Below are 18,576 nucleotides of genomic sequence, written 5' to 3'. Positions count from 1 at the left end.
CTTTTCGCTTCCAAACATTATTATAACTTGAGCAACACATTCCATCGCCGAAGTTCGTTTTCTGAAACCTCACGACAATAATCCTCTTTGCCGACCTGCAACTGAACCTCTTCAAAGACGCAAGGCTACTCAATCGACAACTTCGTAGTCCACCAGCAGAGCTGATACATTGCAACTTTCTAATTTTCCTCTCATACAAATAATCATCAATTACTTCTAATCATCCAACCTCAAGATACTCCTACTTAATTTCCAGCCAAGTCTTAATTCCAAGTCACCTTCGATTCGGAAAACAACAACTCCAACAACGTGTGCACTGTTGCCAACAACAGCCCACTAAATCAATCATCTTACAACAAAAACATAACCGAGAAGCGAAGCTTCTCCTCCACTTGTTTCAATCCAACACCTGAAATAAAACAAATAAGTATCGACAGTGGTTCACTCACATGTCGTGTACCAAGGGATAAAACACCGACAATATACAACTGTCGCGCAACTCAACTGACTCGACAATTGGCCGGACGGACTGACCTGCTCTGATATCACTATTGTAACACCCTTCTAAACCCCCAATAAATTAAATGATATTTTCAAAGTAAACATGTAATTAAGAGTGTTACAATTATCTCATATAAAATAAAACATCTGTCATGCTGTTCTGAGGAACATAAACAATTGCAAACATGTTTAAAACACAGCGGAATACTTTATTAGTTGAATAATCAAAACCATCATCTACCACGTTCAAGGCATAAACAACATTATTCAACAACAAAACCAAAACTAGAGTTATCATCCAACTCTAAACACAAGAGCCCCCCAGTGTTACAAGACCAGAGCATGACACCAACACAACCGAACTACACGGAGTAACTCTACGAGTTATCCTCACCCAGCACAAGCCGCTAATCCTTAATCTGAAAAATAATCAACATTAAGGGTGAGTTTCATTCGCAATTAAACAATGTTATCAGTTCATAAACGATAAAACATCAATAGTATAATATTCACCCAACATCGACATATATTCAGGCTATACACATATACATCAAACACACAACATTATAACATTGGACAACTTCCATTCATGTTATAATAAATCAAACACCTAATGCAATGCAACTACATGCATGTGGTACCAATCATGGGACGAACCCATCTCACCGATCCACCATCGTCAAGGATACAGCGACACCCACTCACTAATTCCATACAATGGGAATTAGCTACCACTGATCCACCATCGTCAAGGACCAGCCACATAATGATTATGAAATGCATGCATCAACCAAGACATGCTCATCATCAACATCCATCAACGATTCATAATCATGCATCCACAGCACACAAAGCATACTCATATCGCAACCATTTGATATTCATCACAACATAATATATTCTCAGCACCTCAATATATTATCACCACAGTAATACCGATTAAGATGAACAACATCACCAAAACCAACTCACCCACATAACACCAAATAGTGAATTCATATGTTAACATCATTCAACAATCATGTAATACGTACATCGCACCACACAACATCAACATAGCAAATACATTGCCGCAACGCCGCCGCATAAATGCAATTATCACTTATGCATACAAGTATAATTCACCACAAAAAATACCGGGTTTTTAAAGTAAGATCGAGCTACTGCTCTCTAATATATTTTATTAGATAGGAAATGAAATTATCAACCCAACGCCGAAAACGGCACCCAAAACGGATTTACGGTTCAAAAGATACGAATTTTTGAAAATAAATATTTTTCTTAAAAGCTGCAGCGTAACGGGTTACGAAAAGGCGTAACGGGTTACGAAAATAATTTTCTAAAACAGTTTCAGCCGTAACCGGTTACGAAAAACACCGTAACCGGTTACGAACTCGTAACCAGCCCAAAAACCTCATTTTTCACAGCCGTAACCGGTTACAAGCCCGACCGTAACCGGTTACATCACCTGTAACAGCAAAAAAAAGCATTTTTGACAGCAACTTATTTCCATCCAACACAACCCAAATCGAATCATTTCGACCATACACAAAAAACAGAATCAATTCACAATCATTCCATGTTATTTCATGCCTCAACAACACATCCAAACATAATCAAACATCACAACAATCATTTACACATAATTTATCAATTTGAACCCGAATGTCAAAACCCCAACCTAGAACATAACTCTCTATTGAGTCAATACCATACAAATCTTAATCCTATCATTTACAACCCGATAATAGAGGTTAATCGGAAGAGTCCCCCCTTACCTTAGCCAAAAATCTGGACTTTTCCCCTTCTTCTCCATCAAACCCGTAAGCCATTTTTCTCCAAATTCAGCAAGAATCTCCAATCTTCAAACTCACTTATCTCCCTCATCAAGAACTTCCCTGACACGAATTAATATATCAAATCGAAGGAAATTTCGTGTAGAATCCGAATCTTCAAGAATTACCTGATTTAGAGCTACGAGCAGAGAGTTATGACTTATTTTGTGAAGGTTGTACTATGAGTACGAAAATAGCTTTCTCCATGAGTTCTCCTTCTCTCCCTCTTAGGTTTTCCTCCTCCATTTCCCAATTTCCTCTTATTTCTTTGTTTTATGAAAACATAACATAATTTAGTAATGAGCTCAACACTTAACACCCCCTTTATTACTAAATGCCACACTTGGCCCAAAGGTGAATATTCCATAATTCCTTCAATTAATTCAACAAAGTATTAAATAATTCCAAATAATAATTTAATTTCCGATTAAATTAAAATTAGAAAATGTGGGGTGTTACATGTTTCGTTAAAACTGTATAAATGCTAGACATGCTTAAACGTGAGTAGTTGCAAGTGTAGAGTCAGTTAGTAGTTTAAATCTATTTAGTCAACCACAGAAATATAATGAAACAAAAGTTGTGATTTGTGAAGTTTAACTAAAATAGAATGTGATTTTGATGTTTTTTGGTTTTGTTATTAATATTAAAAATTGCTTTTTAGTTGTGTTCTTATTCTAGTAATAAAATATAAATTTAAATGAGAAAAATTCTATTAATAATATTTTAAATTTTTAATTGTTTATTTAAACAAATGTTTAATTTGCAACAATTATGATATCCTTATAAATTATTTTTTGCAATTTTTTTTTTAAAAAATTAGGCTTAATTAGTTTCGATTAGCAATAAATATTATAAAATAAAGGTAAATTAATTTTAATTAGAAAAAATTTAAATAGATGATAGCTAAGGAATTGCTAATTTTAGCTTGAGATTTACTATGCAATTTTGGTGGCGATATTGTAGCTGTATAGTTGGGGAAACATAACTCAAAACTGACATTTTGCTACAATTTAGTTGTGGCTTAGCTAGGAATTTTAATATATTAGTTTGAGTTTTGCTAGGAAATTTTGGCCAGGATAATTAGCCACTCAATCTATGCTACGGCATATATTGGAGCTAATCCACAACAAATCTCCAACTAACTCCATTTGATAGAGATTAGCTACAGATTAACTATGGTTTCGGTCGTAGCAAATCACAGATTTTCTTGTAGTGATATTGAGGTAGAATGTCAGTGTAGAATGGTATAGAAGGTGTGACGGGTAAACACACTATTCCCGGTCGTAGCAAATCACAGATTTTCTTGTAGTGATATTGAGGTAGAATGTCGGTGTAGAATGGTATAGAAGGTGTGACGGGTAAACACACTATTCCCGTAAAACCATTCTCTTTATGATGCTTGTTATGATAGCCTAGGATTCTATGTAATAGAAATTTTTTGTCTTTTCAATATTTGTTATTGAGGGAGAATATCAGTGTAGAATGTTCTACAAGGTGTGACGGCTACACACATTGTTCCTCTAAAACCAATTTTGAAAACATTTTCTTCAAAAAATCATTATTTTAAAAGTAGAAGCGAGATTTAAAAATAGAAACGACAGAGTGAAGTTCTATAAAGGATGTGTTTGAATTGATTTCACTAATTACTCATATTGTTAGAGAATAAAATCACTGTGAGAAAAGAATATGCTTCAATAAGAAATCCAACAACTATAATAATTTAGTTTACTAAAAAAACTTAAATTATATCTTATTAATTGAACAATTAAGCTAATCACTAAGAGTTTATATAGTCATAATCGCCACAAAGAAGATTCAAATGATTAAAACTATCACAAATCTATGATTACACAATAAATCACTATAAGCAAATAAAATATAGAAACATGTGATTCTAGAAAGTGATCAAGCATAATTCGTGCAAATCTATACTAGAATTTTAAAAAAGATAGGGAAAGAGAGAACCATGCATCGGGTTTATAATGGTTCAGTGTATTCGTCCTCACTAACGCTTAGTCCTGCTTCAGTGGAGAACCACTGAAAATTCGTTAGGTCTTCCACTATTTTGCAAATGAATATACAAGAGTTTTGGATATGAGGAACAATCAAGAAAACATTAAACACTTCAAGCCAAACGATGCTTAAGCCAATACAAGTTTGAATCTACATTTCCCTTATGTTGTAGTAGAACAATAAAAACTACCGAATTCAGTATATTTTCACTCAATTTGGAACTAACTTCCTTCAAATACCTAATATTTTGTTCCAAGCTTTCATCCCCAGCTATATTCACTCAACCCTATCGGAACTCCCTTGTTTAGGTGTGTATTTTACTAAAGAATCCTGGAAATACTTGACTTTGTCCGCACCATAATCAAAAGTCAATTCGTTAACTTAATACACACAAAAATCTACACAAAAACATTAGATTTCTTAATGTACCTTACCATTCACACTCAATCTTTAGAGTTGAGTGTGACACTCTAAAATCCCAAATTCTATTTAATTATTTTTTTCAAAAAATATGACTTGAAAAATATTTATTTATATAATAAAATAGGGCATTACATTAACTTAAATAACATAAACATTATCGTATATACTTGATTAAAACATAAGCCAAACATAATAATTTGAAAAAACATGAATACCGACCTCAATGTCAGAATACCAGAGCACTATAACAAACTAAATGTACTAGCACATTTGACAATTCAACATACATAAATACAAAAGAAAACCAACGAAGTGGTCTTCGATACCATCCTCAATAAAAATAGTTCACTATGACTATTCCTCAGTCTCAACCTGAGGATATCTGGCACATGACTCCCATCATAGAAACATAGAAATAGAGGGTGAGAATACATTCAACAAAACATAAGGTGTAATAACAGCAAGAGGTAGCATGATTCATAACACATAATCACCATCATAATCATATGACATCATAATAAGTCATACAACAATGCAAATGTTATACGATGTTATGAAATATACACTTAAATTATCATGCAATGCACTATATTCTCTACTCCATATGCATGTGGTACCAGTCACTAAATACATGATATATTCTAGAAGTACATGCGGGCTATGTTCCGTAGCACAACACTCTTCCTTAGTTCTATAGTTTATGAGTCTATATGAGTTATGTCCCGTACCAAAAAGATCTCTCTAAACTCAGTAGTTTAAGAGTACACGAGAGCTAATTCCGTACTACAACACTCTCGCAAACCTTAAGCCTACCCGTACTCTAGTATGATTCATGATCACACATTCGTCAATTCCACCTGAACCTTATTCTTCTTTTGAAGCACACTTATTTTTATTTCCACATTAGAGCCTCACAATATTTTACGAAGCTTGTATTGAAACATTCACATTGGTGTCCACATTAGGGTTTCACATTAGCTTTACCAAACGTTGGACCCATGTCTTACTTTACCTCGTAAAAAAGTGACTATGGGACCTGCATGTGGTTTGATAGATACACTCCTCTCAACACCTCCAGAGAGAAAATATGGAAAGAATATGCCAACATAGAGTTTAAGAAAATAGGGATAAAGAATCCTTTCCTGATTAGGAACCCTCTCGGTCTGACAAGTCAAATTACTATTGTTTCCATAAAAGTAACGACCACGACACAGACTACTACATGCAGCCGAAGAGCGCAATCAAAAGGTTGATCAAGAGAGGTTGTATAACCATGTACACTAAAGACGACAAGAGATCTAGGATGATTTCCCGAAGAATAGGTATTCATCGGCCAAAACAATTGATGTCATGATCAAGAGTAAGGAAGCAAGCAGCGGAGAAGAGGAGGTGCATAAAGGGATGCACCAACTCATTGCATTCATCACAAGAGGCGCCACACGAGCAAATGTCTTGTTCAAGGGGACGATCAAATGAAAAATCATTGAACTATTGGTCACTTGAACAAATGGCGCCGCGCGAGCAACTACACTATATACTTTTGAATTGTTCATATTTGAAAGGAATGAATAGTTGGAATTTTTGTGGGATTTCAAAATTTCACTTGTACTCAAATTGATCTATAACATTTTGTTCTTATATTCAAAGTGTTGTAAAATATTGTTATTCATTGTTGTTGGAAACAAGTGTGAGAATTGAGAAAGTAGGGTTCTTTCTCATTGTGTTGTAAAATCGAAGAAGTGGGTTGTACTTATTTGTTGTTGTTAGAAGATTGTTGGAGAAGTCTTGGTGTGAGTCTTATACAAAGATCTAACAATAATGAAAATCTCTCACAATATGTGAGGGGACTAGATGTATCGTTGGTTGATAAGGGGAACTAGTATAATTTCTTGTGTTCATTTAATTTATGCACTTTAGTTTTTTGTCATACTTTATTCAAAATTAGTTGCGAAGATTTACTCATAACCAGAAAAATTCAAAAGAAAAAGGAACTTGCATAAAACCGTAAAATTTTGGCAAGTCTAATTCACCCACTCTTGGATTACAATCCAAACTAACAAAGCGTTTATAACTTTAGACGCTTTACGATAGACCCTTTGCTACATCTTTAGATGCGTTGGGATCCCCAGTTCACCTCAAGCTGAAGTTTCTTAACATCCATGTTGAACCAGACACGATAAATGCCAGTCTTTCTGGTGCAAATAAAATCTACCAGGCTTTGCAACATGGTCTGAAAAAAGAAGAGTGCAAAGCTCTAGAGATCGATGTAACCTCCTTGACCGGTCACTTAAGAGACATGAATATTTTCCCTCCCATAGGTAAGACATGTCACTTTACCCAGACAAGAAAAAGTTATTATTGGAGAAAACTATAGGTCGCGGGTGCTCCTCGTGGGCCAATAAGCGTCGGTAAGTCCACTTGGTTATTTTAATAGTTTTGTATGAAACTCAATTATGTCATCATAATGTATCATGACTATTTTGATTTAAAAAGGTAAGAATTTTTTTAATAAATTATCTCATTCCTTTGTGATTGTGAAATGTAATGATGAGTTTGGGGTACGATCGAAGCAATTGAAGCCATACCACAAAGACTCAGGGGTGCTCTCATGAACGCTTCATGCGCATGAATAAAGCAATCAAAATCCAACAATGCAAAGAACACACACAAAGAAAGTGGTAAGAACACTAGATAAATAAAATGGCAAAACCACGAAATGGCAAAAATCGACCCGCTCCCATCTTGGTATCTAGTCATTCCAGACGTTGCGGCGATTCTGCCACAAATCTACCTCCAACAAGGTCTTCAACTTGGGGAGGAAATGGGAACCCACCCTTGGTTGGGAACGGACCTAGAGACGTCAATTCATTTAGAAGGAACGTCAAAAAATGGAACAAGAGCATGGCTAACCATTTTGTGAAACAATTTTCACATCTTTGAATATCTGATCTAGGCAGACTTGCTCTATTCAAATGCACAAAAGAAGATGAAAATGCTCCACTTGAAATAAATAATTCTCAAAAGAATCATATATATATATATATATATATATATATATATATATATAAGGCAAAAGTTAGTTACTTCATTTAACTCTTGAGCCGAAGAGATATTTTCAAGGCATAAAGTCTCAATATCTCCTTGGGCCATTAAAAGAGATGATTTTGTAGAGAAAAATGACACCTGATTTTAAGCTAGATCATTGTATTTATTAGTTACTTCTCACACTAGTAGCTTTACATGATCAACAAAGGAGTCAGAGAATTTGAAATCACTTTAAGCGGTACATATCTCGGTAAGATAAGTATAAGCCTTTTTTTTACTTCCTGCAGGTACATGTCGTGCTGAAGCGTCAAACCATAGACACTGCTCTGCAATAGTTGTCTTTCTTTATAAAGTCGATCAGCCATAAGAACCTACATACGACTGCCTTTACCAATGGCCATAACTATAGAGGTTTGACGAATGTAGTACGCTTGAGTTGATAATTCCTCCTCGAGAGCACCGTCAGTTAGGTTGGCAAGGTAAGAGCAATCATATTTTGAAATGGATTCCCGATTTCGTCTTGAAAAATGATATCCCGATCAGGCTAAGAAGACGAGACCTAAAATATCTGAAACCGAGGGTAAAATTCCAATAATTCTTGACACCCCTCAAGTATCCCCAAGGATTTCAACATCACGATTGAGAGCCATCATAGTTACTCCTTGAAGTCAAGGTAAATTCCAAGTTAATTGCTTCTTCACTCCAGCCGAGATAGGGATGATGATGGGTGTTGAAACGTCTGAATGACTAATCATTGTTGAGATAACCTGAGATTCCGTCTTCATTTACTATTTTTTCTCACATTTCATTGATTTTTGATATGGAAATTAACAAATTTTCAGAAAACACTATAGATAAAGATCACAAGAGAAAAAAGATATAAGTACTGAAAGGTTACCAAAAATGGCCATCCTCTTTTCCTTTGTGTTAGCGTCCATCCAAAGGCGAGTTGCGATGAGCCTCTTTGAACATTTCCTTAGGGCTTTATCTCATGGAATGATACATATGACGTGAGTCAACTCTTTAAATAAAGTGAATAACTGTTTCTTCAAATAAAACTCATTCTGGTAAAAGTCATCCTCTTTATAGACAGAGACCCATTCCCCGTTAAGAAGTGGCCTTGGCTCTATAACTTACAAAATAAATCAATATTCTGGTTCATTCTCTATGGCACAGGTCTTTGAATGATCCTCTTCATTGAGAGGAGTAACAAAAAAGAACAGATTTTTGAAATGTTTCACGCCATTAGAATATACTTTGAAGTAGCAGGTAGCTTGCGTCAATGAAAGTAAACCCTCACCCTGTGCATAATTCACAGTACTACGTTGAACCTTGAAAAGGTGGAAGAATAGTGAAAAAGATGGATTTCCTCCTTAATATATCACATCAATAATGGAAGACTTTAATGAAAGGCCAGTTCACAGGATTCAATTGCGAAGGACCAATCATCTTATGGTTCATAACCTTAACTTCAAAATTGTTGAAAGTCAACCGAAGACCCAAAATAAAAAGTGTACTCTTAAAAAGGGATGACGCACCCACCATGATCACTACATATCTTTTTGTCTCCCTATAGGATCAATACACCCTAGTCGGATGAGGGACCTACTTCGAGGAAAACCCTACCAAGGTTACATTCGCGTACAAAATGAGAAGTGGTCGTCAAAATTTTAGGATCAACTCAGACATCTAAAATATATTCCTTCACTTTTTGACGCCTAATGGATACCATCTTCATTAGTCAAGAATATCGTTTGTTGTAAAGGATGCAAATGAAGAAAGAACAAAAGGTAATAATCAAGGAAGCCTTATAAGTTAATCCCAAAGAACGTACAATATATTAGAAAAGGGAAGGAAGTAAGCACTACAATATATTCCAAAAAATACTCAAGTACTATAGTACTCAAAGGTTATTATTATAAAGCAAGTGAAAAGACATCTAGGGTATGAAGCGTATTTAAGACGCAATTTCCTCCTAATAATGACCTCACTTTAGGACTTTCACTTAAATTGAAGAACGAAAGACAGAAGAAGAAGAAGAAGAAGAAGAAGAAGAAGAAGAAGAAGAAGAAGAAAAGAGCAACAAAGCTCCCAACCAACAAAGCATGGGCAAGGACTTGGGGGAAATTATTTTTGGCCGCCCAAAAGGCCCAATAACTACAACCAAGAGAGCAAAATGGCTCATCGGACTGCGTGCGAAATATGGGCACTATCCTAGACGAGAAAATAATGAATCTGAATCCAAAATAAATCAAACAGATGTCTGCATCTCACGCCGATAAATTAACAAGATGTTGTAACCACCCTACTATATAAAAGGGAGAAATGTGCAATTTCATAGGTAATTCAAAAACAAATCTCATTCACTTCATCTTACCTCTCATACTGACTTAGATGTTGGAATGTAAACCTTGTTTGTCATCCTCTCCTCCATTATACTGGAAACTTGAGTTCACCGTTGTAGTGCTCATTAATTGTTCACAGATTAATTCTAATTCATACACGAAATAGAAAGTACATAAATATATTGTAATTATAAATTTTAACATAAAAAAACTGAAAGAAAAAATGGAAAATTCGATTGTACTATTACTTTACAATATTATTATCCACGAGAGACAAGAACTATCTTTAATATTATCTCTATAAAAGATATTAGACAAAATAAATAAAAATATAATATATATGAAATGACTCAATAAACCATAAAATTTAAAAATTCTTAAGTTCCCAAATGGAACAAAAAAAAAACAGAAATTTTCAAATAAAAAAGCATTAAAAAGGATTGAAACTAATTAAAATGAACAAAATATTCAAATCTAAAAAACTTATAATATTGAAAACTAAAAAGATAAGTTTTGTGATGATAAACAAGTTCCATGCGTGGGTTTCAAAATTGAATTTTTCTTCACCCACCTCCCAACCTTCTTGCCCACCCATGGTGAATTTACCACAATACCCCTTGTTTCGGAAGTTCATTTCCGAAACTGTACTTTTTTTTTTAAAAAAGGTGTTTTCGGAAATGCATCTCCGAAAACGTGTTTTTTTTAATATAAAATATTGATTTCGGAGATGCATCTCCGAAATAAAGTTACATTTTCAGAAAATGTGGTGTTTCGGAAGTTCATCTCCGGACGCACCCCCCTTGGGGAATTCGGAAATGAACTTCCGAAAATATGTCTGGACAGAAGAAAATGAAAAACAACAACAATTCGCTTTATTTAATCGGGTGAAGATTACAACGATAATATTACATATAATTAAAGTTACATATTGTTGATCACAGGTAGGTGGGGATGAGTCAACATTTTGATAACATCGTCCGCCGATCTTTGAAGTTTCGCGTCCAACTCGATCGGGCCCTTCGAAGAAAATCGGTCGAACGTTGTCCACAAAACCGCCAAATCTTCGTCGTTCTTGATCTCAAAAGGTGTGAACTTAATGCCTCCCTCGTCGTTAAGCGATAGCGAGCGGTACTCGAGCTTGACAACCTTTCGATTCTCGGGATAGCGCAAAAGCGTGTTGAGCGACGGTATCAACTCCGCAAACGGCGTGTCGCGCGAGAAGTGAAATTGGAACGGCATCGGGTAGCCGGTTTCAAAGTAGACGAATGCTAGGTGGGGGTAGGTTTGTGTCATTTGTGTTTTGTGGTGTGGAGAGGATGAAGAAGAGTGTGTATTTATAGACTTATTGGAGCATTGATGGCCTAACAAACCTTATCTTGCCTCAGGGGACATTTCGGAAATGAACTTCCGAAAATAGGCTCCAGACATGTATATTTCGGAAGTTCATTTCCGAATTATGCAGAAACAGACATAAATTTTGCATTTTGTTGATTGCTTAGTGTGTTGTCTAAATTGAACATATGAAATTGACATTAACCATAAATTAGACAAGCAAGTCATAAAACATAATTATATTATACATGTATTGAATCGGTCCGATTTTACATGATAAACAACAATACATACAAAAAATGATCCGGAACAAACTAAAATTCACCGAACCAATCGGTGGATCCTAAGTCCAAAATAGGCTCATTCTTCGACCGCTCTCTATTTTGCTCGCGCTCTTGGCTCATCATTTCTTCAAACTCCGCCATTCTTGAAACAAAAGGATCTGGCCAAGTTTCCGCCTTATTTGAACGATGTGCGGTCCATTGACAACAAGTAGCCGGTATAGGACACCCCGGTTTCAAAAACACTTGGACGAAGTGCCGCGATCGTAGATACCCGATGCATATAATTCGGCCCGACGAGTCCAATGGCGGTCGACTATGAAGTGGAAAGAAAGTCTCACTTAGTCCAAACCTCGTCAAATCGACGCATACAATATCATATGCACTTGCTATGAGATGACCCATATCGGGGAATGACATCCACTTCGAGACCGGAGCGATACCGGTAAGTGGTGGAACAAGTGCATCATGAATTTTTGCAAACTTTTCTTGATTTTCATATAGTCGGCCGTAGATGTCCCGATACGAAGTCAACTCCGCAAGAAGTTCCCGTCGGACTAAAGTGTGATTATTTTCCCCTTTACTGAGCAAACCCGCAACGGCCCGATATCCACAATTGCCGTCTCCTCCAACATCAACGATGTTATCGATATATTTGTGCATAAAAAGTGGCATCTCATCAATGTAGACAATGGGTGATTTTTTTATCGGCGGTGTGCGAGGTGGCTTCGAAATACGGGTACCTTTGTTACCACTACTCTTGGACTTAGGTGTCTCATGAATTTCCGGTAACGATGCATCAACATGTTCAAAGTAGGAAGGAAATCGTTTTGTTGATGTGTCATCTTGTGTAATTTTGGACTTTTTCGATGCACCTTTAGTCTTAACCGGTTGAGATGTCGGAAAGACGGTATCGACCGCATTCATCAAAGCATTGTCCCGGTCGGTGACAATGACGTTTGGCATAACCACTTGATCAACTAACAAAGACTTGCAAATTCCCAAGGCCCACGTAAAGTTGTCTTCTTTTTCACACTCCAAAAAAGCAAACCCCACCGAATAAGTCTTGTCCGTCGAGGTAACACCGACTATCTCTAGAAGCGGAAGCCTATACTTGTTGGTCTTGTACGTCGAATCCATCACAAGAACGGTTGGAAATGTGTTGAATAATTTGATACTTTCGGGATGAGTCCAAAAAATATCACGCACGGTAACTTTGTCCTCGGAGGTTCGGAAGCTTGAAACATAATTGTTATCGCCTAGAAGTTTCAAAAGTTGTTGCATTTCCGACCGAGGGCCCATATTTAAAACCTTGAGATTGTGCCGTTCATTGTAAACTTGCTTGATATTTGAAACGCTATCCGGTTTCTTACGCTTCAAATCGGCAAGTATGTTGCGAGGCGCCACTTTGACTATCGTTAGGTCCGATATCACATTCCTCTCTTCGCGGGACAAACGACACGCCATTGGATGCCCGTGTAACTTGACATCCAAGGCATGATTATGCATTCCACAAATCACGGTTAACCGCCACAAATCATCAACTCTCCGAGTGGCACGCAACTTAAAGGGACACCCGCACTTTCTCGACCCCGTGTCCTCGTGTTTTAGCACCCGGTTTGATTGTACATAACTACCACCCCGTTCGCAATTCAAAACAACGAAAGCTTTCCGCCTACTATTTCCGTTGTCCGACCTTAAAATAACAATTGCAAATCCATTTTTGTTAGCTTCCTTCCGAACCCAATCAAGCAATTGTTCGCGATCGCCGAAGCTCCGATCAATTGTAAAATGTTGTCGAACATCGACCGCATTGATCATAGGAGTAACGTCAATAACCGGATCGTTATTAACGTTGAAAATTTCCGGAACTAATACTCCATCGTCTTGCACAATGTTGTCCGGATGCACCATACCTAACAAATGAATAAATTATCAAAAGTTGGCCAAAACTGTTTTTTTTTACTGCCAAGCCTATTTTCGGAAGTTCATTTCCTAAATATGTTAGGTAACATATTTCGGAAATGAACTTCCGAATTATATCAGTGTTCAGCAGAATTTTGTTGAATCAATATAGTGAAATAGGGAATGAAATAAGTGATGTTTACCTGAAATTGTAGCTTTTTATGCTCCCTTTAACGTGATCAACGGTTTGAAACTTGATTTTAGGACGAAAAATGGATGGAGATTGATTGGGTTTTGTGGAGGGTTTGGAAAAGTGTTGGAGAAAAATGATGAAATAGTGAAGGAGGGAAATTTGTATATGCAGAAATATTTTCGGAAATGAACTTCCGAAATATTAACGGTTTTGACATCTTCGGAGGTTCATTTCCGAAGATAAAAAAAATTCAAAAAAAAAAAAGCGCTTCGGAAGTTCATTTCCGAAGCAGGGGTAGTTTTGGTTTTTCGCTAGGGGTCACCCCCATAGGGAGGTGGCTAAAGAAAAAATCTTCAAAATTTGTGAATCAACGAGAAGAAAGAGTCGTTCACACACAAAAAAAAAATATAAAACATAATTGAAAGAGATTAAAGTCAAACAAAAAATATGAAAATAATGACTCTTCTCTAACAAATTAATATTGGTAAGAAAAACTAAAAAATAATCAACATTAAAAAATTTAAACTAATTAAAAAAAAAAGAGTCGTCAACTGCAGAAAGTATTTAATTAGAAGAAAAGAATGAATTTAACGAGAAGAGATAGAAGAAACTATAAAAAAAGAATGATTGTGAAAATTTTGCAACTTAGAATTTTGATTAAACTCAGTATTATCTAAAAGTAGAACTAAAATATAAATTCATAAAATTAAAACTTAAAATATAATTAATTAAATTTAAAAATAATAAAATATATTTAAGAATAAAAATTAATTAACATGTGCCATATCACCAATATTTTGCCTCCGAATTATGTGTAGCCTAGGCTTCAATTCACTTAAAAAAAATTGAGAAAATAAAGAAGAAAAAGAAGAACCTGTGGAGAATTGTCATACGGCTACCACATTCATTATCATCGTATCATTAAATGAAAACGTAGGATATTGAGACAAGTGTCCAATACATCATTAATTCAACCAACAACTACCACCCAATTTTGATGCACATTCACCAAGAATTTATCAATCTACTCATTTTCACACCTTATCTTATTTTCTATATAAACCACTACCTAGAAGGACTATACACTCACCGCCAATCAAACAAACAAATCAAGAAAAAGAATTCAAAAGAAAGAAAGAACAAAAATGGCAAGAAGCATGAAGTTAGCATGTGTTGTTTTGGCGTTGTGCATGGTAGTTATTGCGCCTATGGCAGAAGCTGCAGTCTCATGTGGCACTGTAACTGCTGATCTTGGTCCATGCCTTACTTATCTTACAGGTGGTCCTGGTCCTTCACCACAATGCTGTGGAGGAGTGAAGAAGCTTCTTGCTGCCGCCACCACCACGCCGGACCGTCAGGCTGCATGTAACTGCTTGAAATCAGCAGCCGGTTCTATTTCAAAATTGAATACTAACAATGCTGCCGCTCTCCCAGGCAAATGTGGTGTTAGCATTCCTTACAAGATCAGTACCTCTACCAACTGTAATACGTATGTCTTACTATAACTCTCACTCTTAATTTTTTTTTGGTTTATTTTGAAGTATTAGTTACTGACTAGTTTTTTTATTTGTTATATTGACAGTGTTAGGTTTTGAAGATGATGCTGCGGTTTCAAGGTTATCATATGGAAACATCTCAATAGTATATGAGAGTTTAATGTTAAGAATAATAGTGATATAGGATCATCTTACATGTGGTCCTATTCTCTTGTACTAGATACTGTCTCTTACTATGTTGTCGTATCAATATACATATATAGTGACGTATTTTAATTTGAGTTTTTGATTTTAAATTTCTGAATATAAATTAAAATTAAAATACAGTTTGTACTAGAAGTATTAGTATTGATACCCAACTTAAACTTATGCGTATCAAAGAATTTCCTAATTAGTAAATGATGAGTATTAATAAGAGGTTATAATTGGAAGATAAAAATTAAAATTGTATTGAAAATTAAAAGTGACACTTTGCAACAAATAATTTTTATGACATTTATTTTGAAAGATAGAGAGTATTTTATTTATAAATTGTTAAATTCAGAGGTAAAATCAAAGGCACATGAGAATAGTATTATTGGAAAAAATAACATACAAGTATAAGAGAGAGTAAAGTCATAAGTAACAAACTACTCATAATTAGCTAAGTTTTTACGGTTTGTTTAAGTTGCAAGTCACATTTGCAACACTTTTAAATTGTCACTAAAACAATGGTCACAAAAGAATTACATTTGTTATGCACTTTTTAATTCAAATTTGTTAAGTTCCTCATTTCTATTAATCTTTTGAGGCCTTCAATTCTAGTTTTATACATGGGTTTGGTTAGAATGCCAACTAATAACTATTCAGTATTGCAATACTAAACTTTTTTTTACAAACTTGATTTCTTAGAAAATGGTTTCTTCTCTCTATGTGCTTACTTCTACCATGACTTATAAGATAGTTCGCCAAATCATTAGCCGACAGATTATTCACTAGCATTTTGATTTTCTCAATATCACCTACGTTCAACTCTAATCACGACAAATGATATATTTTATGACAAAACTTTCAACTCAGCCGATAAACAACTAAGATATAAATCATAGGCGTACCACATTTCAATTTATTTTAAAAATATACTTGATATTTTCTCGATTGAGCTGGAAACCGAGGAGAAACGATTTGATCAACCCCCATTCAAATTCCAACAACTGCATTTTATCATATTTTATTTTATTTTATTTTTTATTTATGACCTATTCCCTCAGTTAAGTTGACAACTGAGGAGAAAGATTTTGATCAACCCCTCGAATCTCAGCAACTGCATTTTAGAGCATTTAATTTTTTAAACATTCTACTTATGACCTATTTCTTGGTTGAGCTCAAAACATAAGCTAAACTATTTTAGTGCCTTTTCTTTATCTTTTTATTCATAAGTAACAAATTTGTTTTGTTCATTTATAAAGTAACATCAGTCAAGACATTATCAGCTCACAAATTCACATGAAACATTAGTGATAAGCATGAAACTCTCACAAACCAATTATAACGTGAATACCACAACAATTTATCTTTGATGCAAATTGTTGAAATACAAACGTAATATAATGAATGTGAAACTATGTGCTAGCAGGTATAAATAGGAAATGATCAAAGCTCGTAGATAAGAAATATGTGTTGGTGATCGTGTCTAACTTGAAGATATCTCAAGCTTCATCCACAAGAAGATTAAAGTAAAATGCTTATATGATTAGTATATCCAGCAAAAAGACTTGATAGTTTAGAATGTGATCCACTGATCGTGTTCAGGAGTGATCAGTGTTTTGTAAAAATACAAGGTCGTTTTTGTAAAGTAGTCTGGTTAAATCACACACACACTCACACTAAAAATGATTTTTGAAACCTCTTTTTTCCAATGAAACCACCTAAATATTTTTGGAGCATAGCATGATGAATTAAGACTAGGCATCTATAAATATCCAGTGTCATCTTTCTTCCCCTAATTTTTTACTTTTCTCTTACTTTCTTTATCTTTAATTTTTCACTACTTATCCAAACGTTTTTTAGAAAAATTTTTCAAACTTTGATTTAGAAAATAATTTTTTTTAAACTATTGTTGTTCAAACATATACAGTTCACCCCCTCTTGTGTATGGAGTCACATGTTCATCAAGTGGTATCAGATCCTAACTAATGTTCAAAGACTAATCGTCTCAGGAGGAGAATGACTTCTAACAATGCTTTTAACAAAAGAATTTTCCTAAGCATACCTCCACCATTTATTAGTGATAAGTTTGAACTATGAAACTCTAAATTTAAAATATTAGTTATAACCTCACGGAGAATTAAAACAATGTACCCAATTCTTCGGTGTAGAACCACTAATTTACACAATAATTCTCTAATTCCGTAGTCCAATTCAAAGTTAAAACATGAGTTCTAAGTTCGTTAATTCAAAAGCCACAACTTACAATTATCTATTCATAGTTAATTACTAAGTTAAAATAGTTTTCCTAATTCAATTCGGTAAACATGTACAGTCATCAGGGTTTCAACTTTTAGAAAATTTATTAAATGTTTATGTACCAAGGAGATGGGAAGTGATCGGCCATCATTAAAGAATCACCCAAAATTAATAGGCTAACTACAAAAAATCCAAGCAACATGAAATTAATTGCCACGGAGTTCAAACGCTTCAAACCCCGAAGAGCATGATTGCCAACGAATTTAAACAACCGGGAATACGAAAATGGAAAATTAAGCCTATGCAATGCTTGCGAGACTTTGGACTGATATTATATTAGTATACCTAAAATGAGAATGGTCCATGATGGAACTAATGGCCGAGCACTATAATGAAGCTCGGTCACCCTAGGAGTCCTAAGTTTAGCAAGTCGGCCAAAGCCCATAAAGCAAGGTTGGTGCCTAAAGAACATTGTAGGTTCTCAAATTGTGTTTAATCTCAAAATCCAAAATCTGTCTTAGGTACACATTTGGTTTATGAGGTGGCTTTTGAGAAACAAACTAGGAATGTTAGTAAAGAGGGACAACCGTTTCTTAATGATTTATGAAAGATTGAGCCTTCTCGACTCCGCATTTCAAAAAATAAAATGAGAAAGCCATTTTCTCACTTTCTAGCCCAAACTCAAGGAATTTTCTATGAAAGTCAAATCGAAAAAGTCATTAATTAATTCCATAAAAACCAGAATAAGAAAGTCTCTTGCAA

At 35.0% G+C, this 18,576-nt stretch overlaps 1 protein-coding gene across 1 annotated transcript; it reads left to right on the top strand.

Moving 5' to 3' along the window:
* The first annotated feature begins 14,942 nt into the window (after positions 1-14,942).
* LOC131640342 (non-specific lipid-transfer protein 6-like) lies at positions 14,943-15,650 on the top strand. The gene is made up of 2 exons (XM_058910750.1): positions 14,943-15,362; positions 15,456-15,650. Exons 1-2 carry the CDS (start codon positions 15,019-15,021, stop codon positions 15,466-15,468), a joined length of 357 nt encoding a protein of 118 aa, XP_058766733.1. The 5' UTR covers positions 14,943-15,018; the 3' UTR covers positions 15,469-15,650.
* The last annotated feature ends 2,926 nt before the right edge of the window (positions 15,651-18,576 follow it).

The sequence above is a fragment of the Vicia villosa genome, unplaced genomic scaffold (assembly GCF_029867415.1).
Source record: "Vicia villosa cultivar HV-30 ecotype Madison, WI unplaced genomic scaffold, Vvil1.0 ctg.003067F_1_1, whole genome shotgun sequence".
In the NCBI taxonomy this organism is placed as follows: domain Eukaryota; kingdom Viridiplantae; phylum Streptophyta; class Magnoliopsida; order Fabales; family Fabaceae; genus Vicia; species Vicia villosa.
Note: the sequence above shows the minus strand (reverse complement) of the source record. Positions and strands in the feature narration are given on the sequence as shown.

What these genes read in the sequence shown, in the direction of transcription:
- LOC131640342 (XM_058910750.1), top strand. Translation starts at nt 15,019, where the DNA reads ATGGCAAGAAGCATGAAGTTAGCATGTGTTGTTTTGGCGTTGTGCATG.